The 14,122-nt window shown below is 23.2% G+C and overlaps 1 protein-coding gene across 7 annotated transcripts in view; it reads right to left on the bottom strand.

Annotated features, from left to right (window-relative positions):
* The window catches only part of LOC114127237 (tachykinin-like peptides receptor 86C), a 110,913-nt gene that overhangs the window by 22,710 nt on the left and 74,081 nt on the right, over window positions 1-14,122 (bottom strand). For all 7 annotated transcript variants that reach the window (XM_027991444.2, XM_027991451.2, XM_027991441.2 and 4 more), the window contains exon 4: window positions 6,208-6,421. In XM_027991444.2, the coding sequence (XP_027847245.1) occupies window positions 6,208-6,421 (214 nt within the window). The remainder of the gene's footprint in view (window positions 1-6,207; window positions 6,422-14,122) is intronic.

Here is a 14,122-nt window from a genome sequence, read left to right as displayed (position 1 = left end):
TTTATAATTTGTATTTATTGAATGATATATCGTTAAACTATAGATGACTAATTAGCTACCTATAGGAAATTATGTAAACTATTTTTAAAAGTATATAATTTGAAGAATACAAGAATATTCTTTAATTATTGGTTACCATTACGAGTTTTGAAATTTAATTTAAGTGAGATTTTTCGTAACTTAATCAAAGTACCTACAATAACAGTATTATTATGACAAATAGCAAATTTAGATAATAATGTTTGAAAAAAAAAACCATAGTATTTATTTTTAGAACCGATGGATATTTTATTTTATGTGCATATTTGACATTTTTATTAGCTATTTAAATAGATTTATACATGGAATTTCAATCTTATGTGCTAATCGCCATGTATACAATATTAATATATTATATGAATACTGCGAACAATAGTTATAATATAAACAGTATAGTAACAATAGTGAATCAAGGTAATGGCATATTGTTAAAATGTTCAGCTATAACTTTAATCCTAAAATAACTTTGATAAAAATAAAATTATATTATAATATCTACACAGTAACAATAAAAAAGCCATTAAATTACATATGTATTCTAAGTTTTGTTGGGGACATTTACCGCACAAAAATTTTATTTTCGAATAAATTCTTTTTGCGCTTACTCCGGTTTACAATAAAATGTAATATGTGTGGTATTTATTATTATTATTTTTTTTATCAATAATAATATTATACCTACGTTCATACTTTAAAACATGTTATTAGACAAATATGTAATGGTAATTATGTATCAAATATTCAAGCGTATTAGATACACCGTCAACAAATTAAGATACCAATTATAACATAATAATAATCATGATATGATGCAGATGAAATCAGCTAGGTCACGGTGTGACGTAATGACCGTGATATACTAAATATAAAATGGATAAAGTATGAAAATGGGATTGAGTAGCAAGATTTTTAGATAAACATTGATCACAAGAGGAAAATATGTTACAGTAAGAGTTAAGTTACACATAAGAGTAGGCTGATGGTAAGACGTCATGGCCAACTAGAATAATGATAATAAATAATATGAATATTGTTATTTATTTTTGGATATGACAAAGTACCTAATGTGCGTGCAAAATAAGATGAAGAATAACATCAGTTGAAAACCATATTAAACTATTTATTATAAAAGTACTAATATTTGACATAATGTTACCTACTTCAGTTATATTTTTATAATTTTTGAGTATGAAAAATAATTTAAAAATATTCAAATTTGATACAATTATGGAAAATTATACATTTTAAAATAATATTGAAAAATAATTTATATTTTCATTTTATAAATTTAATATTAAAAACATAGAACATAATAAAAAAGGTAGGCAAGTGGGTTTCACTCTGTTGTGCATTAGGTTTCGAGTGGTTCACTATTATGGATGTGTCAATTATGAGTTCAATAATATATAATTTTGTACGAAAAACGATTCTGAGCGGTGATGGTTTGCCTGCTTATATGACTAAGTACATTTTGTGATATGTTTTTTATGATGTACCTATTGAAGCCTTTTATTTTAATTTCAGTATTGTGATAGGTTTGTCTATTTTTTTCTGAATTAATTCCATTTATTATTATTATTGGTATTTAATTATTATAATAATAGTATATTAAGTAGGTATTTATACTGTTCCGTGGTAAGTAACAATAAAAATGACGTAAAATTAGTAATTTTCATTTTTTGAAATATTTAAAAATTAAGTATTTTCCAATAAAATATTTTTTATAAATCTAAAATTATATACATTACAATAAACAATTAATTATGTTCTAAACAAACTATATAATATATGGTTATTACATAAAAATGTTATTTTCAAGTTAAACAATACATTTTTAAAGAGCTTTTCAGCCATCTACGAAATAAAATACTGATTTATTATATAATTTTTTTTTGTTTTATATAAATTATGAATATAAATATGTGTAATATTATCTTATTCTGATATTATTTATGCCACTCTGAAATAAAATATGGACATTATTTATTTTATTTCATTTTTTAGTATATTAATGATTATATCTCCTAAATCAAATGTACTACGTTTCTATCTATAAATGTTATATTTGTTATTATTTCATTTATTTAATAAGATATAATTTGTCATATAATTGACAGTTTTTTTCATGTACTAAAACTGAAATACAATTTTAATAGCATATTTTAATGTAAAAAACAATAGTTATTCACTCTCTTTATGTATATTTATTGTATACGAGGATATTTAAGGAACTTACACTTTTAAACACAATTTTAACGAAAGTATTGTTAAAATCTGTGTTTATTTTTATATGTCAGGAATTTTATTAATTTAAAGTAAAAATCAAAAATAACAAATTATTAGTTTTCTCTCATTTCCTTCTTTCTTTTGAGATAAAATATATTGAAAAAATAGCACATTCCAATACTGCAAATGTGAGTGTTGTCTTTGTCTTGCACTGATATGGATAAGCCTATAAAGAATGCATAATGCTGATTCACTACTAGAAAAGACCTGTTATAGTTGCATCAAATTTAAAATTAAATTTGAAAGTCATGAAACATTGGTTGTTTGATTCTAAATAAAAACATTGAGTAGGGTTTTTCATTCTTTTATTTGCGAACGTTAGCATTGCAAATGTAATGGTTTTTCAATAACAGTATAAACGAACAAAAATGTTTAAACTTTATTTCACAAATATATTTAAAGAGTACTTAATCATAGAAAATAAAATTCAAATGATTATTATTAGAATGAAAAATAGGTATTTTAAATTTAAGTTCCAAAAATTTAAATAGAAACGTCATGTTTATAGTCTATATTATATAATTTTGTATTCATTTTTATGTTGATGTAATATAATTCATATTTCTGAAATTGGGTGGATCATACACAATCATATAGATAAATTAAAAAAAAATCTAAAATTTAAATTTTTTCTAATTTTAAGTTTAGCTGTTGCCTGTAATATGTGGCTTTTTCATAACGTGTATTTGTTTTTAAAATGATTATCTAATTAGTTGAGTAGTTTGGGTATATGCATACTTTAGTATACGAATTCGTGAAATAATGAAATTCCATTTGTATAGTGAAATTATCAAATTTTATTAAATAATAATAATAAGAATAATAAATAGAAAATATATATTATACTACTATATTACTCAGTATTATGTATTTGTTTTGTGGGATGTATTAATATTTGTCTATTCTATGACTATATATCAAATATACTTTTTTTTTATATAAAGCGGGTAAGAAGAGGCATAGTCCATTAACCATTTTTCTACTATAAAATTTAAAAACAATATGCTTTTCACTCAAAAATGAATTTGTTTCTAGTAAATAAATTGATTTCAATATGTAAAAAAATATTTTTGTTTAAGTGTGTTATTTTATATTTATTATAATACTACGTATTATTATTATTACTATTTTATTATATTTATGTTTTTTTGTATTTGAGAAACTCATTGAATTGTCTGTATGTGTATGTTCAATTATTATCAAAAGTTATCGACCTTTTCATTTAAACAAAAACAATCTACGTACGCAATGATACAAATTTCACTGACAGTGAGTTTATTTCCTCTCAAAATAATTCTTCGTGTGCTTTCGCCAAGGCCAAAGTATACTTAGGATATTTACGAATAGTATTGTTTTTATTGTTTTGTATTTTAAATTCTACAGTAAAATTATCACAAAAAAATATATACTTCTTTAATTAAACTCGTTTTTACAGATGTCTAATCGGATTCCAACAACAATAAATTATCGCATACGTATTCAATATACTTCAATGTGACATGGAAACTAAAATTCCTATTTTTTTTAAAAAAAAAAACAACACTTAGTTATTTTATTTTTCATTGATAATACTTAATCTATTTTTAAGAATAAAATAATATTATATATTATGTTACAGGCTGTTGGACGGATGTGTGTTTACTGTTTTTATTAACAATATTAATTGTTAACGAGATTCAGATCGTTTGTTTCCTTGTAATTACATCAATGCAATATTAAAATTGATTAAAATATTTTTAATCAATGATATTAGTTTTTTTTGACTAGTAATTTTTAATTTTTTGAAGAAAATTTGGCTTTTAAGTAAACAAACCTCAATTAATATTAATTAAGTAGGTTTATTATGTAAATTTAGAGACAACCAAGTTATTAAAATATATTCAAATACCATTAAATAAAAACAACTTGATGGTTTCTTTTATTGAGCTGCAATTCACTGCTAATATTTATAATAATTTACCAGAAGTATTCTTATTGCACCTTATTCTAGGGTATACATTTTATATTTATTTTAAAAACCTAAGTAAATAAAGTTAAGCAGTACAATTTGTTTTTAAAATTAATGTAATTTTAGAATACATAAATGTTTTAATTTACTGCTATACATTATTATTTTTCATAAAATTGTATTACCTTCTCGGCCAAAGCTAAGGCATTGGATATTATAATATAATATCATGAATATAAATTGTCTAGATATTTAACATAGTTTTTAATTGATATAATTTGTTGTTTTTGGTGTTTTTTTTTTTTTTTGATGTATAATTTAATAAATATTTATTTTAATTAGTCTAGTCAGCAAGTAACTTATTTTTTTTTTAATGCATATGTATTAACATTTTATACATTAATTATGTATTTTAGCCAGAGAAAGATAATGTTAGGTTTATAACATTCTATTTTATTCATCAATATATACTTTGAAAAATAATTTATATACATTTGATCGCTAATGTATCAGGTCTTTAGCGTTTTTTTTTATCTCTTATATAATATTAGGTAATACACATGTATGAGTATTTTTTCGGCCTTAGCCTGATAATTTAAAAGTGGTTATTTCGTAAAATATTTGTAGCACAATAATTTCTTTTCGTATTTTATTGTTACGTATAAATACATTTATCATACCTACTTATCTGTTTATTGTCAGTTACAATATAAATAATGCTGGTAGTATATTTTTCACTTATAACGTAAATCATATTAATTTATTTTTATATAACCTAGTGTTTTATAATAAAAGGGTTTAGGGTATATAAATGTATTATAAGCTATACTACAAAATTAACAAATCATTTGCAAGCAAACAAAAACAACGGATTCACAAAATTATGATTATATTATGTTTTTTGGAAATTAAAAACAGATAAGATTATAATACTAACCAGTCACAAGCTATACAATTATAATATAATATTAATTGTTTAGAGGATTATTTAATATTCATGATATTTTGTATTTAAACTCTAAGTACAATAATGAGGGTCAAAAATATACATGGATTATATACATAATAATGTAACAGGTTACAGGTATCATATTATGATCTATGGTGGTTTATAAATTATGACGGTTTCTAGTGCAATTTACGGTGTTTTGACATATTATTGGTTCACATGACCCCCCGCACTATTGGCTCGGGCACCTATGTGATAAATAGCTTTTATTTTCACCAAGTAAAAGCAAAACAGCGTTGGCACAAATACGTAATATGGAAAAAAATTCCTTTTCTTATTATTTGAACAGCACTGCATGCTTTTATAATTTATAGTGGGGCTTCACTGTTCCGGAGCAATTTACAGCGCTCGGAGGGATATGGTATATATAGTAGTGGACTATTATAAATAACGAAACAAAAATACGTTTTCAACGATCATCAACATTTTTGTCTGTGGTGATTTTTTTGTTGTGTGCTGTGACTGGAGTACAATTTATAATATGACGACGAATGTTGGTTGATTTGTCGACACCAAGATTGTCGTCACGCCACAGTAATGTATTGCCCGTCAACCACAATCAGCCTGTATAATGTTGACGTTTCGATGAAAAATACGATGTGGTGAATTTTTTTTTTTTTGTAACTGTATAGCTATTATAATAAGCTTGATTCTGTAGTATCACTGTGATATATTATAATATATATATCTGATAAATTGATAAATATTTGAAATTTAAATGGAATAGTAATATGTAATTACTAATTATGTGAAAATATGTATATGTTACCTCCTTATGATACTATAATAATAATATCGTAAATTGTTTATTATGTAAAATTATTGTTATTGATTTTAGCCCGTAGTTGCTGATCATGAAACTTTATTTACCGCGTATTTACATTTATTAGGATCAGAATTAAACTATTTGCATTTATATACTTACCTATTGAGGGTGATTGCGACCAATGTAAAAACTGATGATGCAACTGTCCAGTAAGCAACGAAATTGGATACCATGCAAAGTTCCAAACCAAAAGCCCAATCAGAGTTGAGCATATAAATAAAGTTTGGTAGACAATTGAGCGAAGCCATAAACAAATCGGAGATACTTAGACTGACCATGTAACAATTAGTAACAGTTCGCATTCGTCTGTGAGCTGAAAAAATAAATTGTACTTTTTGTTTATAAAAATAAAACTTATTTGTTTACCAATTAAATACAACATTTTAAAATGTAACAATTTTATATTAATATATATTATAATCATATTATGTTATCATAGGTTAATGATTTCTGGATTAATCCAATAATAATAATAATCAGAAAAAATATTAAAGTTGGTTTTTGCGATTTTGATAATTATTTCAATTATTTTAAACTTAATTTATTTGAGTATAAAAATATTTGCAATTTTATAAATTTCACACTTTAATTTGGAGACATAGTTACTGAAATGCGTTAAGTATTAAGTCATATACGAAAGAGCAGTTGGTTTAAAGTAATTTTAACTTAAAATAAGACCTACATTAAGAGTACTTACTATCATATAAATATTGATCTATTATTTAATTTTAATGTATTTCTGTTTGAATCAATATATAGTATTTGTTTTCTATGAATGACTAATTTCATACAGATCATAATATTATCTTCATTGGTGATAATGAATTATTGTCTTAAACCGTGGTTTTTCACATAACACATTTTGTAGATTTATGCTTATCAATTTATAATTTTTTATCTTACCACTTATTGATCACTGTACAATAAAGGTAAGTACAATAATATTACTGCTGCGGTCAGCTTTTATTGAATAGTATTTTTGTGAATAATGACGACGCCCGACGTTGTCATATAAATCAACAGGCTTTATAATAATATATAATTTGTGTAAAGAGCGCGTGTTATTATATTTAGGTATAATAGGTATGGATATAGGTGTAGTTTAAAAACACAAAATTATATAGCTTACTGATACTTGAATATAATATATTAATATTTTGAATACGAGTGTGAAATGGTCTTAATAATGAGGTACTAATGTAGATAATTACAAGCTAGGTAACAAATTTATTAACGTATTGACATAATACAAATCTACGGTGTACATATTGGATGGTGAGAGTAATAGTAGATGGAATAGTTGTAATATATACATTGGAGGCGAAACATTTAATTTGGATAATTTCCAACAGAATTTCGACTTTAGAGTTTGGTATGGGGTCATATATGGAACGACCGGATGATATATTCTCGCAAATATCAACAAACCGGATACTATTAGTTACATACGTTGCAGCTGTTTTTTGTAAGAAATAATATATAATATACATACATAAAATAGTAAACACTAGTTATAGTAATACATTTAAAATATTATGTTTATTGTTTAATTGTTTGTTGTGAAATAATGGATACAACACAATCCAACATTATATCGAAATCTGTAATTTCCATTTTTCTCAGTTTTTATTGCTGTATATTAAATGATATGGAAAGTATTTAATATAATGTGCAGTTATCAATAAACACGATATCATTCTAGTTTTTTCTTGTAATACATATAATATAAACGTATTTTACTGTATGCATTAATTGTTGAAATAATAAGGGCATTGGATAATAATAATTATATTAAACAATGATGTGGTAGTTAAAAAAAATGATTTTCTTTCAAGTTTTATTTAATTTTGTGTGTTTTTCAATGAGATGACAGACAAAGGACATCATATTTTTATTATGCAAAAGTCATGAATATTTTTATCTTAGTACTTACCAACTCTACTATTATACTTGGGTATGCGGTGTTTGTATTTGAATAATTTGTGCGTATTTTAGTGAGTTAAACACCAAAGATATCGATTCTGTAAATTTACGAAATAACCAAGGTCCTGTTACAGAGAGAATAAAATGTATTGGTATGTCAACCAAAAACGACTATCGAATGAAACGTATTGGTTTTGATATCATTGCTGCATTAAGCTTACATCTATATTAATATTTATTTTATTTAAACACTTATATAGAGTAGAGTAGAGTATTAAGACAATTTATTATATTTCATAATGTTACAGATACCTATCTAGATAATATTATGTTATCACTTCTTACCAATGCCAGATAGACAAAAATAGATCCAACTATTTTTACTAAAATAATAAGAGTGATAACTGTTATAATTTTTGTTTTTCTTTGAAGACGATCATATTATATTGATATCGTGAAAATATCATTATTGCAAGTTTGGCATCCAAAAACTTGAAATGTAAAACTTTACCAGGTATTTACACTCAAACAATATTTAAATGAATAAACCTAACTTAACACAGTGAAAATATTTATTTTTTAATTAAATATTTTTTAAAACATCGTGTTTACTTTATTAGATAATTAATGAGATAATGATCTAGGTAGAAGAAGGTGAGGCAGAACTGTGCTGCTACTAGCTTTTAAGCACAATGACCATACCACGAAAAGTTAAATTAAATTGCACAATCGTATTTTAAATATAGTAATATATTATGTATTAAGAAAATAAATTATCAATAACATGATTACAATCCAATTTTTTGAGTGTACCTATTCATTAATACGATTTTGCTCCATGGGTAATAAAATGACGTATAAAAATATGTAGTAACTGATGATATGAATATGTGCCATTATGTAAATTAATGCAATTCAATGAAATACAATTCTATTGTATTCAAAGTTTGAATATATTTTTATTTTGTGTTTTCGAAATTTGCCAGAAATAACTTAAATTTATATGGTTGAACCAACACTAGTTAATACTCCTAAAAATTTAAGAAGACAGTGTCTAAAATCGAAAAACTTATAGAAAAAGGGTCATACAGTATTATAGGAAAATTTTATATTTTTTAACACGATCACAAAGGTACATAGTGAGATAACGAACGATTTAAAATAAAACTTCGTGTAAAATAATGAAAATCAGTAGATTATAGATTATTTTGAAGTAACTAAATGTATGGAATTTATTGGAAGAATTTAGAAAAATTGAGTAAATTTAAACTAACATAAATTTACATAGTTACATAATATATTTAATATTGTAATAATATTCACATTATTAATCCACACAGCTTCATAATATAATATCATCATAATAACTATTATAAGTATAACACTCTCAAAACTTAATAAATATCAGTTAAAGACGTAATCTATTATAATATTTAAAATTTTATAAAAAAATTAACATTCATACCTATTCTGTAATCAAATATTATTACAATATCTAATATATTTTTTTAATATGCACTAAAAATTTAAAACTATGTACTTAAAATATACAAGTAAAAAAAAGAAATCATTAATAATATTTGAATATTTTTTATTGATATTAAGAATAAACCATTGAAAAGTACCAAGAACTTAAGAATATTTCATATAATATGTTTTCTATTAGTTGTTTATTTGAGAGTAATACACTGATTAACCGAATAAAATAATGGCTGCTGCGTTATTTTAATAATTTTACGTTTTGAAAAGTTCCCATGTATGTTATGAAATGTAAAAATATAATTTTTTCATCAAATGTTGGCCAAAAATACGCTAAATATGCTTAACAAAATAGAAAAATACATAAATATATCAAATAGAAAAAAATCTCTAAATATGCAAAGATATGCAAAATAAAACTTAATATACTTAATCATGGCACCTTGAAATGGATTTCTATGTCATCTAGCATTAAATACGACTTAGTAAGATTGATGTGCAAATACACGAAATCACTAGCACTACTAAGAACAATATATTAACATACGTAATCAGTTAGGTACTAGATAGAAACAGATTAATATAGAAATAATAGTTAAAAAGTATACATAAATAGTTAATTAATATTTAATTAATAGCAGTATAGTGGTTCAAGGATTTATTGATATTTGCAGTTCTGAGCATACTATGCAAAGTGTGATTGTGACCATAAGAGGTCTAATGAGTTCGAATATAAAATTGTGATTGGTTTCTGGAAAAATGAGAAGAAATTATAAAAGAAATAGCAGCAAAGAGTTTAGCAACGTCCATAGAAACATTAAGAACTGAGTATAAAAATCTAACTTTGCTTTATAGCGGCGAGAGTAAGTGTTTATTGTTTAATATTTACATTAAATGTCTATAATGCATATGGATAATTGCTTTATGTATTTTACAATTTAAAGTTTCATTTTTTAGTTATTTTTTTTTTTAAACTATATTTGTTTTACTAATAATAATAATGATAAAACAAAAAATCAATTTAAATTTTCTAACGTTAAAGAATTGTTCTAGTTTTAAAGAATCCTATAATTTATACTTAATGGATTTATATAACATTAATCAATATTATTTATGCACATGCTTTAAGAGCTGATATGAAAAAGTTAATATAAAAATTAATGATGTGTACTAAGAAATAAAAAAAATTCTCTTTATAAAATGTTTCATTAATTGAGAGTGTTTTATTGGAGAGGTTCCAAAATTGATAGTATAAAATATGTTTATTTTTGTGCATGAATAATATTGTAGCTAGTTGGTTATAATTAAATTTAGTATTTAACTGGATAATAAGAATATTAGATAACTTATTTTTTGGCTTGAACATGAAATAAAAAAGTAAAAACAATTAAAATGAAGTAATTGGTTTAATTTATCTGTTAGCCAAATCTTTAATTTGACCTAATGTTTCAGAATATTCTTACCACTAAGTACCTTTATTGATGTTATTCACCATATACGTTTTAGTAATAAAATATTCAATGAAATATGACTAGCTACAAATTCAGTTTTATCAAGGCATTCATCAACATTGTATTTCGATAACACATAATAAAGAACGTTGTACTTTGAGCATCTATCAATCAGATCAAATGTCGTTATTTATATTTAGTTTTGAAAAAAATAACGTAAGTAACGAAAAAATATTTGTTTGTTTAATTTTTGACCTAAAAAAAATATTGTAATTGAAGTAAAATATATGTTTACAAATATAATGACAGTAGGTAAATATGTAATGTTATTGTGAAAAGCATATAAAATGACAGAATATAAACTTGCTTCAACAAAAAAAATTATTTTTATTAACACTATAGACTGAGTATAGAGAATTGCATAAAATGCTTAGATTCTTTTACTCACATTTTTTCTTTGTTAAAATGAAAGTTTACTCAATGTATTATGTTAAATTTAAAATTTGTATTCAAGTGTTATGAATGAAAGTTACCTATATTATTTAATTATTATTACATTTTAATCAGCTTAAAGAAACACATGATTTATTTAAAAAACTTATACTGTTAACGAAATTTAAGCAAGATTATTTTAGAAAAATAAATAAATATGAATTTATAAGTTGTACTAGATTTTAGTCAAACTAAATTTTGAGTATTAAGTATTTCAATTATTGAGTGCATACATAAATTATTGCTTCTCAATTTCAAATTCTATTTAAATTTTAAATATCATTGGATTTTTCATATTATATTTTTCTAAGTACTGAGTGTAAGCATATAATTTTTAAAAACACATCATTGAAAATTATGAAACTCAGCAACTATATAATATTTTACTGGTTACAAGAAGGAGGTCATTCATACCTATTATTAAAATTTATTCTGATTTTTGTGTACAGAAACTTTAGCTCAATAAGTTTAAAGAATTTACATGGTTAAAAGAGTATTTATGATATGCCGGAATTGTTTTTCCACTTAATTTAACAAAAAATACTATATTAATATTTGTTTGTTTTGTTTGAAAGATTTATTGAATAACTTATATATATATATATATAAATATATTTAATGATTTAGTTACTCTTTTACGATAATGTTGAACTTTTTATACATTTTAATAGAAAATAAAACACTTCAATATTTATTAATAAAATAAGGAAATAAAGTATAAAAACAAAAATTGATTTTATTTGTGTACAAAACACCAATAAAATCAATATCTTTTATTGATTTGAAATTAAAATTATAATTATTAAATTGAAGAATATTTAATTTTTAATTTCAGATTTTGTAAAAACATTATAAAACGGTAGTTATCAAAATAAATATATATTATATACAATTTTTTTATAAATAAATCATATTCTTATTTTACATAATTATTAAAATTTGAATTTTTGAATACTTATTGTTATTAAACATATTATTTATTGATTGAATAATAAAGATAGTTATAATATGAAACAATAAATTGATAGATGGTGTAGATTGGGACATTTATACTGGTTCTCAAATTTAAATAACGACTTTGCATGATAAAAATTATACAAAGCATACATAAAAATAAGTAACGGATTTTACATTAATGATTTTAATTGGGTATTATATTTTATTTTATTTATTTATTATTTTTATAATTTTTATTTTTTTTTTAAATGAACGCCAATTACTATTTACAGTAATAGTAACAAAGATAAGTAATAATTTAAACGTATTAGTACGATAAAACTTCGATGACAATGATATAAAGAGCCATTTGTCAGTTAGTATATAAATCGTATGCGCGCATTATTCTAAGGAGAAGAGTGTAGACGGTAAAGTTAGACCGACTTGTGATTATGTAAAAAATGTCTTGAAATCGAGTGTTGATAAGAACGCAGATACTGAGTCTCTCTTAAAGGCGAGGGCTGTCGTTTTGCCCATTTAATAATCCTTAAATAAAACGGTAATTAAATGTCTGAAGTCTAGATAATAGTAATTCGTGGCTGAGAAACTTATTTATAGGCATATAATTGTATAGTGAATGAACTATATTTAAACGGTATTCAGTAAAATTCAAAACCTCTTCTGTATTTTATTGATTTTTAGTATATCACCTACGGCGTACGAAAATCAGCACAACTCGATGAAAAAATAGGAGAATTAAAATTCGTGGAATGTTGTCTAAACAATTAAATACAAAATATACTCATATGACTTTACTTACGATGTAATAATCGATATGTGGACAGAAATCTAAAGATGAAATAAAAATAAATTTACTGTTTGAAATCTTATTATTTATTTAGGATTATAAACTTATAGAGTTTGTTTGTGTCATTGATAAATTATTGGTTGTGTATACGTTTATAATTTTATTATATTATCATACTTTCAGAAGTCATTCATTTATGATTTAAAACATCGCTTAATAGTTATTAAATCTGTGCAGTGTGAATATTAATGATATTATGTAGTATTTTATTGAAAATAGATTTGGTGTATTACTTTGTGATATTTAAAATATTTATTACATTTTTTTTCGGTATGTATTCTAAAAGTTTATTTTAATATATAAATAGTTAGCACGTGTATGTTTTCATTATTTTAAGGTATAATTATTTATTTTAACTATACTTTTAGGAGGTATTTGTACATGTTGATAATACTATTGGTTTACTTAACGCTTTTTATGGTCGGAATATTTGTCATTATATTAATTTTTAATAATTATTTTCCATTAACAATGTAATTTATAATACTGAAAATGTTTAAAAAAATATATGTCTATTGTCTAATTCATATAATTTATAAATATATACCTATATTTAAATATTTGTAGGTATACGTAATTTAGGTAGATGTATGGGCAATTCAAAAAGAAATCATAATACTTATAATGATTGTCCAATATGCTTTTATTAATCCTTTTGAAATTCAATGTATAGCATTCTAAGAAAAGTGCATCTTTCACTTATTAATATAGTTGGTAAATAATTTATCATAATAAATATTATATAAACTCAATTTCGACGAACCATTATATTTACTGCTATAATTTGAGTAGAATTTAATATTCACAGACCATAATTTCTAAAGTGTTGTTTCTTGTGTTCCCTACACGGTTGTTGCGTAATTTT

This window comes from Aphis gossypii, chromosome 2 (assembly GCF_020184175.1).
Source record: "Aphis gossypii isolate Hap1 chromosome 2, ASM2018417v2, whole genome shotgun sequence".
In the NCBI taxonomy this organism is placed as follows: Eukaryota; Metazoa; Arthropoda; class Insecta; order Hemiptera; family Aphididae; genus Aphis; species Aphis gossypii.
This window is presented reverse-complemented; position numbering and strand designations above follow the sequence as displayed.